The 17,272-nt window shown below is 48.0% G+C and overlaps 1 protein-coding gene across 2 annotated transcripts in view; it reads right to left on the bottom strand.

The window, feature by feature from the left end:
* TBL3 (transducin beta like 3) overlaps window positions 1-17,272 on the bottom strand; it is a 175,756-nt gene that overhangs the window by 107,246 nt on the left and 51,238 nt on the right. For both annotated transcript variants that reach the window (XM_086940511.1, XM_086940510.1), the window contains exons 6-7: window positions 2,362-2,446; window positions 1,709-1,879 (exon numbers count right to left, since the gene is read on the bottom strand). In XM_086940511.1, the coding sequence (XP_086796637.1) occupies window positions 1,709-1,879; window positions 2,362-2,446 (256 nt within the window). The remainder of the gene's footprint in view (window positions 1-1,708; window positions 1,880-2,361; window positions 2,447-17,272) is intronic.

Raw genomic sequence — 17,272 nt, forward strand, 5'->3', positions numbered from 1 at the left:
ATCATTCACAGCGCTGAAATTGTTATTGCCAAAGCCACAAATTACATCCTCCTAATTTTGGGTGATAGAGGCAGGGCAGCCCTGATTTTGCTAGACTTATCGGCAATACCATCTCTCATGACATCTTGCTTGAGTGTCTTAAAATCAAACACAGCTTGTTTGGCTAACTACATTAGCCAAGTTAACTCCTACTGGAGTTCCACAAGGATCAGCGTTCAGCCCCACATTATTCAACCTCTACATGACTCCACTAGCCCGATTGATACTCGTTTGGCTGTAAATTCAACGCTCATGACAATGATACCCAACTAATCTTAAGGCTGGATGGGAACACAAAATTGGCACCCTTTCAAACCCCAATATGTGGGGAGCTGCATGGTGGACTGACTCTTTGGTCTCTCTTTCGATTCCCTCCCAACACGCCACAAATCTGAGAATCATCTTGGATTTCAAGCTCATGTCTGATGAGCACATTATTTCACATACTACCATGGGTTTCAGCCTATATTCCGTCATTAAGAAGATCTCTCCTTTTCTTCCAGCTTGTTCCAGGAAAGTGCTGGCCTAAGCCCAGATATCCAAGGATGGCAGAAAAAATGCTTCCACGTGTCCTTCTGAGTGGGCTGGGACCTTCCTCAATAGTTACTTGTCTAAGGCTGTCCAGGGATTAATCAAATGTTGCTCCTCTTTGTTGCAAGTGTTGTCTACATGTAAGTTGAAAGACACCAAGATAGTTAAAATTGATTAAGGGGAACCGGAGATATGAATTTGTAAATATTTGGGGTAAAATAGAACCAAGAAAGAGTAAAGCGGCAATTAAAAGTTACTGTTTGTGGTAGCCCATGACCTGGGTGCAATTTCAGGCCAACAGCAATGGAGTAGAGGTTGGATACACAAAGGGGATGGTCAAAGTTAAAGTTTATACCTTGGGAGTTAATCTCTCAAACAAAGTCAGAATCCTCTTCTGGGGTTTATTGCCCTCAAAGTCAGATATATCACTGCACTTTCGCTGAAGCAGTTTGTTTTGGCTTCATAAGCACTTAGTGAGACAAGACTGGATTTTTTAGAAGTCACTGCACGATCGGTTAGATTTGCCATCCACCTCAGCCCAGCATAAGGCTTTTTCATCAAACGTAGCCACTTTTTGGAAGCAGAAAGCAGGGAAAGGCTGGAAGCCATAGCTGGGCAGGCTCCAACACAAGGTTGGACACCTTTGCAGCAGGGTCCAGCTGAACCAGTTTTCAGCATGGCAAACATCTCAAATGATTTTCTTGCTGACCTTGGGTGTGGCTCCCCTGGCAAGCCTCAGCAGCTTGTTCCGGTTCTCCAAAGGTGGAAAAAAATTACAAAGTTCCAACGTTTTCAAATTGCCCCCATTGTGCCACATTTTAACGAGAAAGACGTTTACGCTACTTAAGACTTGCCTCATGTTGTTGTGTGCCTGAAGGAGCCACCGGGGCTATAACAGGTTTGGATGTGAGGAAAACAAAGTAATCAGACCAGTACGTTACCTATTGGGAGCGTGTGGGTAAATTGCAGTGTTGCTGCCAGGTGCATGGAATATTCATGAAGCTATTGAGAAGCAGCATGAGCATTACACAAACCCCATATACACCTTTTTTTGCTGACATGCAAGCAACACCAAGCCCATGCATCAAACAGTTTGAATGGCCTGTATATATCACCCTTTCAATAGCGGTCTTCTCACCTGATCAGAGTGTTCCCATCTGCAGAAAAGGACAAGGAGGTGACAGCACTGTAGTGGCTTTCTAGAACAGAAATGCACTTGCTAGATTTCAGATTCCAAATTCGGATTTTGTAGTCCATGGAGGAGGAGAAAAGCTGAAGCCGTGAAATGTCTGGATGGAACTCAACAACACTGAGATATCAAAAATAAGATTTATGAATCAAATCTGCCCTCAGACTGGGGCCACAAGGCATACTCAAGAAAATACATTAGAGGTAGAAAAATGAGGTATAAAAGCAAGGGAGGCCAGTGGGTCTGAAGCAGAACATCTGGACACACAGACTCTCCCCAACTGAATGGATTGTGGGAAATGCCCACAGCTGATGGCACCCGCAATAGCCTGAATCCCCCAGCACATTATGCTGGTGCTGTCAGAGGTCTCGGGAATGGGCCAGCACACACAATTCTTAATTGTGCACGACTACTACTTAACATAGCCCCGGCTCACTGTGTATTGCAATGTAGCACAAACATTTGTTAAAGTCTCACCGAACCCCTGCCCCTGGCTCCTGTGTTTTGTCTTTACCCACCTGCCCTCTGTCCTGGCACAATTTTTCTACCCACCCAAAGAGAAAGCAAATGTGCTTTTAGGTTTAAAATGTTTTCTTTCTTACTGGACAACACCGGAGGATCCCTTGAGATTGTGTGTGCAGTACTGCTTGATGACATCCCAGATCTTAATGGTGCTGTCACAGCCACCTGTGAGGTGGAAACAAAATAAAAAGATACAAAAAAGATATTAGTAAGTAAGGCAAATATGTTGTTAGCAAAGCTTTTCTATGATTTGCTAAAGCAATAGAAATAGTGAAATCAAAATGAGACTTTATTTTACAAATGCAGAATATAGTCCATCTTTATAGGAAATGAGAAAAAACCTCTCCCTTGTTCAGATGAGTCGCAGGTGTCCTCTGCTGCTAAAATTGTAATTACTACAATACAATTTCGAAGTATGAATTAACGCACAGTGGGATAAAGATTGTTGGCCCCGTGACATTCTCTACCAATAATACATTTGGATTAGATATGATCTTTCCTACAGTTCAATTCTGAGCAATAAAAAATATTGATGGAAGTCCACAATCTACAATCTCTGGCACCCATTAATAAAAATTATGTTAGGCATTAAAGCCCTTGCCTATGGTACCAATTAAAAGAAGAAAACATTTTATTGCCGGATGTAGAAAACTAGCCTCTTCTCAAAAAACATTTTAATCGTGAAGAAAAAAAATCTTACAGTCATTCATAAAAGGTATACATGTTGACAAATGTAGGGCCATTTTTTTGCCTCTATGTATCATTTCATGGTTCAAGCATGCTCAAATTGAGATCTGCACGACAAAAACAATTTCACAAGCATGTATCAGTTTGTGGAGGAAGAAGTAGGAGGTGGTGTAGGGGCAGGTCGATGGGAAAAAGAATGAAATGGTCACTTAGCTGTAGGAGTAGTATTACAGCTTTAAGAATGTTCTGTATTCACATCATGTGCATTATTCCGCCATGTAGGGGTTGGGTTTTGAACTCTCCCCTCGTTTTGACTTTTTGCTGTTGTTGGTCTTCAACGGTCGCAACCATTTAGTGCTTAGTCAAGCCTCTCCTGGTGTCAGACGCCATCCCCAGAAGACTCCACTCGGTCGCCATCTTCAGATTCTTTTTGCCCCCCCACCCCCAATTACGATTGTTTGTCTATTTAATGTTCTATAGGCTTCCTCTTGGCTGTCATTTCTTTATATCACCGGTTTGCTTGTCTTGCTTCATTTCCTGGGGAGGCGAGTGGGTCGCATGTGAATCCAGAAGCTTCCGCAAGCTGCAAAACTACTCCTACAGGTAAGTAACCATTTAGGTTTTGCAATGTGAATCTTTTCTAGATTCCATGCTGTGTACTGATTTCGTAGCGGTTTCTTCACTGTGTTGGCTGTGTTGAAGAGGAGGTTGAGCTTGTAAAGAAATGCTTTAGCCCTCTCTGATCCACTTGTGCTTCTCTATTCACCTGTACATTGATGAGGTAGTGTTTTGTTAACTTGTGCGCTGACTACCACGTGCCTGCCATACATATGATGCTAAATGAAAGGCTGGACAGGAAGGCTATTAGAGCTCCCTTCTTTCTTGTAGAATGTGCTCTTGGTCTCTAGCTGAAAACAAAGATCTTCTGTAGCACATTTGAATTGTCTAAGCTATCAACCCTGCGATGCGTTTCTTGATGACCGGTGTTCCTTTCTTATTGTCTGTGAATAATAGAACAAGTTGCAGCTCCTTCCTGATTGACTTTTTTCTCTCCATATAATTCATTATCACCCTGCATACGTCCAGTGTTTACAATGCTCTTTCTGCTAGAGTTTTTGACTCTTGGAAAAAAATTGACATCTAGATTATCTGATTTATGTGGAAGTGGAATATGATTTTCGAGGTGGAAGCGAGGGCTGGTCACGAGTACCCTGTCCATGTGTATTTGCAGTTCGCTTACTCTGTCATTGCAATTCGGTGCCCAGTTTTAAGCGTGACGAATTGTAAGGTGGCCCTAGTGGAGTGGTTCAAACGGATCTTTCATCAGTTCGGTCAGCCCAACGTTTAGGTTCAAGGTGGGCGTTGGCGCGTTTCTTATCCTTTTTTCACCTTCCAGAAACCTTTTGATCAATGGTGTGGTGAAGAACCTTCTTCCTATGGGTCCCCTTGTGTAAGCTACTATCGCTGCTAAATATACCTTTAGTGGCGCATAAGTTAGGTTTATTTCTAACAAATGTGTAAGATATCTTGTGACTGTAGTATCACATGACCCACCCTGAAAAAGGCTGATCTCTAGCACCTTTGTGTGTAACGCTCCTATTTGGCTCTGTATCATGTCCTAGATGTCGGTTTTCTTGCCTCCCTTAGGACTGCCATTGCTTTCTCTCGCATCCCCAGGTTCTTGAATCCTATGTGTTCAGGAGCCATGCTGCTAGACTCAGTGTATTTGGTTCTGGGTGCATCCCCCCACCCCCCACACTGCATTGAAACCAGGTTGTAAGGTCCTGGCAGTCTCTGTAGATTGTGTTCCATCTCTATCAGATTTGAGAACAAGGTTTGTCTTCGGTTTGTATCAACGTCATCCGTACTGGTCTGCACTTGTTGATCACCATCTAGCAGAGCGGGATCGGGGAAAAAGCATAAGCAGATTTCCCTCACCAGTCTATCTACAGCACATTCCCTAGGAAGTAGGGGTTTGGGTGTCTGGATGCGTAGAACTGGCCTTTAGCGTTTCTTGGTATTGAGAACAGGTCTATTCTGGTATCTTTCCCCTTTTAAACATCTTCTCGATCACTGCCTGATTCAACTCCCACTCGTGTGAGGTGGATGCTTGCCTGTAGTTTTTTCTGCTTCCACGTTGTCTATTGCCAGAAGATGTATCACTGTTATGGTTATCGTCTCTGGATGGCCTTCCTCTATATCTCCTCTGCTAGCTTTGATAAGGCGAAGGATTTTGTCCCCCCATGCTTGTTGAGGTAGAACATTGTTGTTGTGTTGTCTGTCTAACCTTGCATTGACTTGATCCACAACTGCTTCTGAAAGGTTTTCAAGGCTGCAACACTGTCCTTAGTTCCAGAAAATGTATGTTTCTTCTGGTTTCCAGACCCCTCTGATGTTGAGTTTCCCCTACATGAGCTTCCCATCCCATGTGTGATGAGTCTGTTATGATGGTTACTGTTGGAGTTGGTGGCATGAAGAGACTCCTACTGTTCTATTAGTCCTGTTCCACCACATCATTACCTCCTGTACTCTTTGTGTGAAAACCACTAGATCTTCCTAGCTCTCTGTTGTATGTGACCGTTAGCTTTGGACCATTCCTGAATCAGTCTCATGAGTAACCTCGCATGTGGTATTAATGCATGTGGTATTAATGGTATGCAGGGAGCCATCATTCCCAGCGACTTCCCCACAGTAATCCCCCTGTTCGAGTTGAGGGATAACTTCTTGTCATTTTGATTTTTTTGTTTTTATTAACTTGTTTGGGAAGCAGAAATCTAGTATAGGCCAAAGCGATTTGTCTGGTTTCGGTACCAGGAAGTATGTTTGTAGGAGAGTAGGGTCTGCTATCCTATGGTCACCCCATTTTTTGCTTTTTGCTTCACTGGTTTTCGACTTGCTGAGGCTGTGGGCCTGCTAATCAGACCCCCAACCTGCTGTTCTCTCTCTAAATTTATAATACATGTGCTATAGGTACATACCACAATTGGAAATGGACTCCTTGTCAGCCCCTGTACCATGCACTATAGGTGCTCAGGACATAGGTGCCACCAAGGCCTACCAGGGGCTGAAGCATAGCTTTTGCCACCCCTGGCTGGTTCTTAAATTGACACAACTGGCTGATCACTCAGCTGGGGCAAGTGGGTGTAATCACCCCTTGCTTAGATATAGTATACCTATATCTAAACCTATATCTGGACACATATAAACCTGTGAGCCACTCCTATGGAAGGCCTCATCAATCCTGGAGGCAGAGTGCGTGGTTTTATGTGAGATGGAGCTCTGGCATGAGCTGAGCCTGTCTGCAGCTGTCAGGAACAACTCCCTAAGCTGATCTAGGATAATGCCATACCATATACTCTTAAGCGCCTTATAATCCTCGCGGTTATATAGCAACTTTGGTTTGGCTTTATCAAAACATGTCGTGTAAGGTGTCATACGAATTGGAATACTACCCCCTCGCCAGTTCTGGCGACGGGGGTAGCATTCCACCCTTCTAGAGGGATAAGACATGTTACTTTACTGAAACGCGGTTGATTTAAAATGAGCCTCAGATCCACAAAATGGATGCCTCTGCCACAGACACAAGTCTGGCCTCCTGCTGCTGACCGACACTCAGCAAATGGTGGCCTGGACAAAGGGTTTCCTGTCGCAGGGCGGTGTCAAACCACCCCAGACAGGAGATAGTGGATTGTAGCAGGGAGGTTTCAAAGAAACCAGACACTGCCTGGGGAGCACAAGGCTGCCCCTTGCATAATCCGGCCAAACCGGTTCTGGGGCATCCCAGCCCCAGTCCCAGCGCGGCCTGGATCAAAGGAAAGGGGTGTAACCACCCCCTTCCTGGGGCCCACCCATAGGAGGGGACCTAGCAGGATGTCCAGCCCACCAGATTCGAATAAGAGTGGGAGCAGTGCCAATGCAACTCAGATCATCCTGAAGAAACATAAGAAACGAATTCTGGACCCTTCGACATTCTACTCAACATAGAAGACTGAAGAATCTCCCTTGTGGTCAAGGAGTGACCACCCTGTGCATACAGGCACCATCCAGCCCTCGACCCTTGCTTTGTTGCAGTTCCCGCCGGAACTCGAGCGACAGAAATCGACGAGATCAAGCTTGCCTGCCTTCTCCCAGCCCGATCCACAGTCCCTGCAGAGCTGAGACCCGTGGAGGCGACCGGAAGCGTGGGGCACGCCATCTTGAAAAGGCCACGAGACGCTGACCGTGCAGCCCACGAGTGACCCTCGAAGCTGTACACCGGGGTTTGAGAAGCCCCCACCCCGAGCTACACTTGCACCAAAGCTACCCCCTCCACACTCGACGAGTGCTGCGTGGGGCCCTTCTGCTTGTGTTGGCTCGACGCGTTGGCCCGGTCCCTTGCCAGCTGGCTTGTGGCCCCTGTGCCGATGAAAACTTGAATACGACTTGCTTTTCTGGTTGCTCCAGATCTGCACCAGCTCCTGTGAAAAGGAGCCCCCACTCTGACCCTCCTGGTCTGAGTGAGAAGCAATCTCCCGGTTCTGCGTGGATTGCTTTTGCCAAGTGCTGTTTGCTGCAATCTTGAAGCCGACGGTGCTGACGGCGAGAGCCTGCGTGGGACAGATCGTGACCTGCTCCTGGACGTCGCAGATGCCCCAGAGCCCACGTGACAGCGGAGAGAAGCCTCTCGACAACCATCTGATTGCGCCCGACATTGCCTGGTTCCGTCCTGGTTCCACCCTGGTCACTGCTGAGTGACCCAGACTCTGTCCCCTCTGCTTTCAGATACATCTCGACTTCGATCCGCCCTTGGATCACACCGGACACTTCTGCTTTCCATCGCCTGCAGCTTCTTCAGCTCCAAGCACCAAGAGCCTGCGTGTCAAAACCCGACGCCACTTCGACCCTGTGCACCCACTTCCTGTGGGTGAGGTAACATTGCAACGCCGGTGTTCCTACACTGGTCCACACCTCTAGGGTCTGTGTCTTACGTTTTGTTCCTCTAGGTTCAGCGGAAGTATCTTTAAACTCACTTTGTGTAACTTTTACGCACCATTGACATTGCATTGGTGTAAGCCGCACTTTCCGTGCTGCACCCGAATTCCGTGGGCTACTCCCGACTTCAGCATTGCTAGTCCTGACTGCTCCCAGCGATTCTCTAGGCCCTAGGCCTAACCACTGTTCGATTGGTATCTCTTATACCACTTTTTTAGTATATGGTTTGAGTGGCCACCGGCCCTCATCCAAAATTGTGCAACTTTGTATGTTATACTGTGCTTTTGATTTAACGCTTGTGCCCCTTTCCTCATAAAGAGTACTGGGGAGTAATTTAGAAGTAAATACATATATTTTTATAATATATACTTGTGTGGTGTCCTTTCATTTGATTACAGGATTGTATGTGGTAAAACAGCTCGCTTAACACGACCTCTTAAGTTAAGCCTTTAAGGCTGCTTAGTCCATGCTACCACTAGGATAGCTTGTCTAACAAGGTTGACTTACAACCAGACATCTTTGGGGTTTGTTTGGACTGATACCAAGTGGTTCCAGAATTGGAAACACTACATATCAGGCCAACTTCTCACATTGGTGTGCAGCGGTGCGGATTTGAGCTTGCTGTTTGTTTTACCATTGCAATCTTTATATCAAATTGAAAGATCACATCAAGTACCTTAGGTACATATAAATCAAAAGCTTAGCATATTAAGTTCTACTGAACTTAGTAGTTGTAGATTAAAGGGATTAGCACACCCTGACTACAACTCACTAGCAAGGTACAGTAGGAAAACACTTAGTGTAGGTAAGTGCACCACTTACACCTCACTAGCAGCCATGTCTGACACAGGAGGAGCCTCAGGTTCTACCCCTGTGATAGTTGACCCTACCAAGGCAACTACCAGATATGACAACCTTAGCCACAAAGACTTGAGTGCCTTGTGCACAGCAAGAGGGCTAAAAAGGGGCAGAGGCCCTACCATTCCTTCCCTGATAGCCATCCTGGAAAAGGATGACTTAAATAAGGTGAGTCAGGCTCCCTTAGAGTTAGGAGAAGGACAGAACTCCCCTGAGAATGAGGATCTTCCAGTAGATGAGGAGGAGGAAGAGGAAGGCTCAGATGTAGAAGAGCCTGAAGATCAGGATCAGAGGGTGACCCAGGTACAGGTTGGCAGGCTTAACCAGGCCAATCTAGACCTACATGGGGGTGGAGAGGGCCAGCACCTCCCCAGATCCCATAACCTAATTCTCCCAGGCAACAGGAGGGTGAGATCTCAATCAGGGGACTCTCATGTTTATAGTGCCTCAAGAGAATCTCAAAGGGGAATGACTTCCCCCCAGAGGAAAGAGCATAGGGCCAGAATGAGGGCTGTCCAACTTCAGATAGAGAGGGAGGAGGTAGCCTTGGCTCAAGCTAAACTTGCTTTAGCAAGAGAAAGAAAATTGTGTGGCTTAGATGCCACTGGTGGCAGCAAAATTCCTAAAGACAAAGACAGGGCCTATGACAATAGAAACCTGACAAAAATTGTGCCCCCCTACAAGGAAGGGATGACATCCATAAATGGATGACTGCTCTTGAGAGGGCCTGCATGGTACAGCAGGTCCCTGAGGATCAGTGGGCAGCAATTTTATGGTACTCCTTTTCTGAGAAAGGGAGGGATAGGCTCCTCACTGTTAGACCTGAGGATGCCAAAAACTACTCTGTCCTGAAGAGTGCTCTTATTGAAGGGTTTGGCCTAACCACTGAGCAATACAGGTTGTTGTTCAGAGACACCCAAAAAGCACAGACTCAGGACTGGACTGATTTTGTTGATTGTGCCACTAAGGCTCTGGAGGGTTGGCTGCAGGGAAGTAAAGTCTCAGACTATACAGGATTGTACAATCTTATAATGAGAGAGCAGATCCTTAATAACTGTCAGAACCAGCTGTTGCATCAATACCTTATTGACTCTGATCTGACCTCTCCCCAAGAATTGGGAAAGAAGGCAGACAAATGGGTCAGAACAAGGATTAAGCAGAAACCCCAGAACCATGGTGACCAGAAGAAAACAGACCAGAAGGGTGGGAATCAGAAAGATAAAGAAAAGGACCAGAAGTCTTCAGGCCCCCAAACTAGTAATAAGGAGGGGGGTTCCCAAAATGACAAAAAGAAAAAGAATGATGGCCCAAAGAAACCTTGGTGTAATACCTGCAAATCAGTTTCACACTGGGGCAGTGAATGCACTAAGAAAAATCCAGTTCCTGCCACTGCAGCTCCTAAAGCAACTGCACCCCCTAGTACAGTCAGCAGTGGTAGTGCACAACCTAAGGGGATAGTAGGGTTAACCTTGGGTACTGAGGTGGAATCTGGCCTAGTCAGAATCCCCACACAGGCAGTTCTCCTATATGATGTGGACTTATCTTTGACCACTGCAGTAAGCCCCAGTAACCTGGGCAAATATAGGCAGACTCCCTTAATCAATGAGAAACTGGCTCAGGCCTACAGGGACACTTGTGCCAGTGTCACTATGGTGACACCAGACTTTGTGGACCCTGGACAGATTGTACTAGGTGAAAGTTACCTGGTGACCAATGCAAGCAACTCCACTACTTCACATAGTGTGGCTGTTGTGAACTTCTCCTGGGGAGGGGTAGATGGCCTAAAGAAAGTTGTGGTGAGTGCAGACCTCCCAGTAGACTGTCTGTTAGGCAATGATCTTGAAAGCTCAGTTTGGTCAGAAGTGGAGTACAGGACTCATGCAGAAATGCTAGGGATTTCAGCTCATGTCCTTGCAGTGACAAGGTCTCAGGCTAAGAAGTGCCTTCCTGAACCAGTGGTGGATCTTGAAACATTAGACCAACCACAACCCAAGAGAAGGAGCAAGAGGGTTAAGGCTGTGCCTTCCCCCTTGCCCCAGGTTGAGGATCAGGTTTCACAGGAAACGGATTCTGCAGTCCAAGAGGAGACTGTCTCTGAGGAGCTTGAACCTGACCAGGTTGAGTTTCTGGGGACAGGGGGACCCTCAAGGGCAGACCTGGGGCAGGCCCAATTAGATTGCCCTTCACTTGAACCCCTCAGACAGCAAGCTGCTGCTGAGGCTGCAGGGAACGCTCAAGGTGCCCATGAAGTTTATTGGGATGAAGGACTCCTTTATTCAGAGGCTAGAGACCCCAAGCCTGGCACAACCAGGAGGTTGGTTATACCTTTGAAGTTTAGGGGTTTCCTTCTCACCTTGGCCCATGATATTCCCCTTGCAGGACACTTAGGCCAGAACAAGACTTGGGACAGGCTTGTTCCACACTTTCACTGGCCTCACATGTCACAAAATGTCAAGGAGTTTTGTCGCTCCTGTGTCACTTGCCAAGCCAGTGGTAAGTCAGGTGGCACAACAAAGGCCCCCCTGATACCACTACCTGTGGTGGGGGTACCCTTTGAAAGAGTTGGAATAGATATTGTGGGTCCCATGGATCCTCAAACAGCATCTGGGCACAGATTTATTCTGGTGGTAGTGGATCATGCCACCAGGTACCCAGAGGCAATTCCCCTGAGGACCACCACAGCACCTGTGGTGGCAAAAGCCCTCATTGCAGTTTTCTCAAGAGTGGGCTTTCCAAATGAGGTTCTTTCAGACAGAGGTGCCAACTTTATGTCTGGATACTTAAAAGCAATGTGGAAAGAGTGTGGAGTAAACTATAAGTTTACCACACCCTACCATCCACAGTGCAATGGGCTTGTTGAAAGGTTCAACAAGACCCTAAAGGGAATGATAAAAGGTTTACCAGAGAAGCTTAGGCGGAAATGGGACATCCTTTTACCCTGCTTGCTCTTTGCTTACAGAGAGGTCCCACAGAAGGGGGTTGGCTACAGCCCTTTTGAACTTTTGTTTGGCCACCCTGTGAGGGGTCCATTGTGTTTGGTGAAGGAAGGATTGGAGTTACCTCTCAAAAAGCCTAAACTAGATATTGTGGACTATGTACTTGGTCTCCGCTCCAGGATGGCTGAGTATATGGAGAGAGCATCCAAAAACCTGGAGGCCAGTCAAGAATTACAGAAAGCTTGGCATGACCAAAAGGCTGTTCTGGTTGAGTTCCAGCCAGGGCAGAAGGTGTGGGTGTTGGACCCAGTGGGGCCAGCAGCTCTCCAGGACAAATGGACTGGACCCTACCCTATCATTGAGAAAAAGGGAGAAGTCACCTATGTGGTTGACTTTGGCACCCCTAGGAGCCCCCACAGGGTGCTCCATGTAAACCGTTTGAAAGCATTTGTTGACAGGGAGGACATGAGTCTCCTCATGGCCACAGATGGGGAACAGGAGGAAGAGAGTGACCCTCTCCCAGAACTTCTTACCCAGAACCCTGATGATGGTTCAGTTGATGGAGTAGCCTTGGCAGGCAGCCTCACTGAGCAGCAACAGGTGGACTGCAGACAGGTGTTGCAGGCCCACAGGCATATGTTTTCACTCACACCCAGCCAGACTAACTGGTGCACCCATGAGGTGGACACTGGTGACAGTCTGCCTGTGAAGAATAAGATCTACAGGCAACCTGACCATGTCAGGGATTGTATAAAGGCTGAGGTGCAAAAGATGTTGGAGCTTGGAGTGATTGAGCCATCAGAGAGCCCATGGGCTAGCCCAGTGGTCCTTGTGCCAAAACCTCATACCAAAGATGGAAAGAGAGAAATTAGGTTTTGTGTGGACTACAGAGGTCTCAATGCTGTCACTAGGACAGATGCACATCCCATTCCAAGAGCAGATGAGCTCATTGATAAATTGGCTTCTGCCAAGTTTCTGAGCACATTTGATTTGACAGCTGGCTACTGGCAAATCAGACTAGCTGAAGAGTCAAAAGCTAAAACAGTATTCTCTACCCCTAGTGGACATTATCAGTTTGTGGTGATGCCCTTTGGTCTGAAGAATGCACCTGCCACCTTCCAAAGGGTGGTGAACCAAGTCCTTGCTGGGTTGGATGACTTTTGTGCAGCATATCTAGATGATATTGCTGTCTTTAGCTCCACCTGGGAGGATCACCTGATCCACCTGAAGAAGGTTCTGGAGGCCCTGCAAAAGGCAGGCCTGACTATCAAGGCTACTAAGTGCCAGATAGGGCAGAGCAAGGTTGTGTACCTGGGCCACCTAGTAGGTGGGGGTCAGGTTCAACCACTGGAGAGCAAGATCCAGACCATACAGGACTGGGCTCCTCCAACTACCCAGACACAAGTCAGAGCCTTCTTGGGCCTGACTGGGTATTACAGAAAATTTGTAAAGAGCTATGGGTCCATTGTGACACCATTGAATGACTTGACATCCAAAAAGATGCCCAAAAAGGTTCAGTGGACAGTTAGCTGTCAAAAGGCATTTGATGACCTGAAGAAGGCCATGTGCTCTGCACCTATCCTGAAGAGTCCTGACTACTCCAAACAGTTCATTGTACAGACAGATGCTTCTGAGTTGGGGGTGGGAGCTGTGCTTTCACAACTTAATCAAGATGGTCAAGACCAGCCCATTGCTTTTATTAGCAGAAGGCTGACCCCCAGGGAGAAACGTTGGCCAGCTATTGAGAGGGAGGCCTTTGCTGTGGTTTGGGCCCTGAAGAAGCTGAGGCCATACTTGTTTGGTACTCACTTCCTAATTCAGACAGACCATAAGCCCCTCTTGTGGCTAAATCAGATGAAGGGTGAAAATCCCAAACTGCTCAGGTGGTCCATTTCCCTACAGGGGATGGACTTTACAGTGGAGCACCGCCCAGGGACTGACCATGGTAATGCAGATGGTCTCTCCAGGTACTTCCACTTAGAACATGAAGACTTATCTGGTCAAGGTTAAGTTTAATGTCCCTGCGTTTGGGGGGGGGGGGGGGGGGGGGTTGTGTAGGAGAGTAGGGTCTGCTATCCTATGGTCACCCCAATTTTTTGCTTTTTGCTTCACTGGTTTTCGACTTACTGAGGCTGTGGGCCTGCTAATCAGACCCCCAGCCTGCTGTTCTCTCTCTAAATTTATAATACATGTGCTATAGGTACATACCACAATTGGAAATGGACTCCTTGTCAGCCCCTGTACCATGCACTATAGGTGCTCAGGGCATAGGTGCCACCAAGGCCTACCAGGGGCTGAAGCATAGCTTTTGCCACCCCTGGCTGGTTCTTAAATTGACACAACTGGCTGATCACTCAGCTGGGGCAAGTGGGTGTAATCACCCCTTGCTTAGATATAGTATACCTATATCTTAACCTATATCTGGACACATATAAACCTGTGAGCCACTCCTATGGAAGGCCTCATCAATCCTGGAGGCAGAGTGCGTGGTTTTATGTGAGATGGAGCTCTGGCATGAGCTGAGCCTGTCTGCAGCTGTCGGGAACAACTCCCTAAGCTGATCTAGGATAACCCCATACCATATACTCTTAAGCGCCTTATAATCCTCGCGGTTATATAGCAACTTTGGTTTGGCTTTATCAAAACATGTCGTGTAAGGTGTCATACGAATTGGAATACTACCCCCTCGCCAGTTCTGGCGACGGGGGTAGCATTCCACCCTTCTAGAGGGATAAGACATGTTACTTTACTGAAACGCGGTTGATTTAAAATGAGCCTCAGATCCACAAAATGGATGCCTCTGCCACATACACAAGTCTGGCCTCCTGCTGCTGACCGAAACTCAGCAAATGGTGGCCTGGACAAAGGGTTTCCTGTCGCAGGGCGGTGTCAAACCACCCCAGACAGGAGATAGTGGATTGTAGCAGGGAGGTTTCAAAGAAACCAGACACTGCCTGGGGAGCACAAGGCTGCCCCTTGCATAATCCGGCCAAACCGGTTCTGGGGCATCCCAACCCCAGTCCCAGCGCGGCCTGGATCAAAGGAAAGGGGTGTAACCACCCCCTTCCTGGGTCCCACCCATAGGAGGGGACCTAGCAGGATGTCCAGCCCACCAGATTCGAATAAGAGTGGGAGCAGTGCCAATGCAACTCAGATCATCCTGAAGAAACATAAGAAACGAATTCTGGACCCTTCGACATTCTACTCAACATAGAAGACTGAAGAATCTCCCTTGTGGTCAAGGAGTGACCACCCTGTGCATACAGGCACCATCCAGCCCTCGACCCTTGCTTTGTTGCAGTTCCCGCCGGAACTCGAGCGACAGAGATCGACGAGATCAAGCTTGCCTGCCTTCTCCCAGCCCGATCCACAGTTCCTGCAGAGCTGAGACCCGTGGAGGCGACCGGAAGCGTGGGGCACGCCATCTTGAAAAGGCCACGAGACGCTGACCGTGCAGCCCACGAGTGACCCTCGAAGCTGTACACCGGGGTTTGAGAAGCCCCCACCCCGAGCTACACTTGCACCAAAGCTACCCCCTCCACACTCGACGAGTGCTGCGTGGGGCCCTTCTGCTTGTGTTGGCTCGACGCGTTGGCCCGGTCCCTTGCCAGCTGGCTTGTGGCCCCTGTGCCGACGAAAACTTGAATACGACTTGCTTTTCTGGTTGCTCCAGATCTGCACCAGCTCCTGTGAAAAGGAGCCCCCACTCTGACCCTCCTGGTCCGAGTGAGAAGCAATCTCCCGGTTCCGCGTGGATTGCTTTTGCCAAGTGCTGTTTGCTGCAATCTTGAAGCCGACGGTGCTGACGGCGAGAGCCTGCGTGGGACAGATCGTGACCTGCTCCTGGACGTCGCAGATGCCCCAGAGCCCACATGACAGCGGAGAGAAGCCTCTCGACAACCATCTGATTGCGCCCGACATTGCCTGGTTCCATCCTGGTTCCACCCTGGTCACTGCTGAGTGACCCAGACTCTGTACCCTCTGCTTTCAGATACATCTCGACTTCGATCCGCCCTTGGATCACACCGGACACTTCTGCTTTCCATCGCCTGCAGCTTCTTCAGCTCCAAGCACCAAGAGCCTGCGTGTCAAAACCCGACGCCACTTCGACCCTGTGCACCCACTTCCTGTGGGTGAGGTAACATTGCAACGCCGGTGTTCCTACACTGGTCCACACCTCTAGGGTCTGTGTCTTAAGTTTTGTTCCTCTAGGTTCAGCGGAAGTATCTTTAAACTCACTTTGGTTAACTTTTACGCACCATTGACATTGCATTGGTGTAAGCCGCACTTTCCGTGCTGCACCCGAATTCCGTGGGCTACTCCCGACTTCAGCATTGCTAGTCCTGACTGCTCCCAGCGATTCTCCAGGCCCTAGGCCTAACCACTGTTCGATTGGTATCTCTTATACCACTTTTTAGGTCTCGCCTGTCGATGCGCATGCGCATCGAGCAAGCAAGAGTATTGGGACTTATCCACTCTTTCCCCAACTTGCTTGCAGTGCCCGTGACTTTTAAGCTCAATGCGCATGCGCATTGAGCTTAAAAGCGCGTGCACGTCCGTCTTGGTTTACCCGCTCCGCCCCCTCCCCTTCCCGCCGTCTCGCATTTCCCCTGCCGCATCAAAGGCTTTCACGGCCGGCCGGCCATGCTTTCAGTTTCACGACCGGCCGGCCGTGTGAATTACATTCCAAAGCCCGCTCTCCCTGCTCCGCCCCCTGCTCCGGCCGAGACGCATTTCTCCTCCCTCCTCCCCCCTCCTGGGTCAGGTTACCCTGCTTTCTCTTTCGTTTTTTTCGTTATGCTTTCTGGCAACAATAGGCAAATAAATTCACCTCAAAATAGGGAGTCTTAACTAGACTTGACTGAGAGCCTCGTAAAAGAAAAATGTCAATGACTTAAAAAAAGAAGCAAGAAAAAAAGCCGAGCACTGAATCATAATGACCCGTCCTGCTAAAAAGGGAAAACTGACCCACATGTCAGCTCTGAGCATCCTGCTAACAAGCTTAAAAGCCCATCAGTGAGGCTCGCGCCACACAGTCGAGTAACGCAGGCAGAGAGAGGGACATCCGGGGCTCTGCTCACCACGGAGGTACGTTCAGCATGTTTAACTACTATCACCAATGCTCACAAACTATTGAAAAGGAATTTAAAGTTGGAATCTTAATTTAAATGTGTATGCCGAATTTAAAGTTGTATTTAAAGTTGTATGCTGGCCGGGGGGCGGGGGAGAAGAGGTGGCCTTTAATTCTTTAAAGCAATATGTGCAAGCCAATATGGGAGATATTTAAATAATACTCGCACGGACCTCGAACATATTTTCACCACACACTCCTCGAATCCAGACACAATTCCTTCCATACGTTTTGTCTATCTTGCCTCAGCCTACTTTTTTAGAAATCCCGAATCAGTTGCAAAAAATGGACATTTTCTGAGAAGCGTGTTTGTGCCGGTTTATTTCATTGTAACTGCGGCGCGTGTGTACCTTGCTGTTCAGCTCAGATGGTGAACACAGCTGCACCCAGGATTATAACCAACTGAGC

The sequence above is a fragment of the Lissotriton vulgaris genome, chromosome 10 (genome assembly GCF_964263255.1).
Source record: "Lissotriton vulgaris chromosome 10, aLisVul1.2, whole genome shotgun sequence".
NCBI classification, from domain to species: Eukaryota; Metazoa; Chordata; class Amphibia; order Caudata; family Salamandridae; genus Lissotriton; species Lissotriton vulgaris.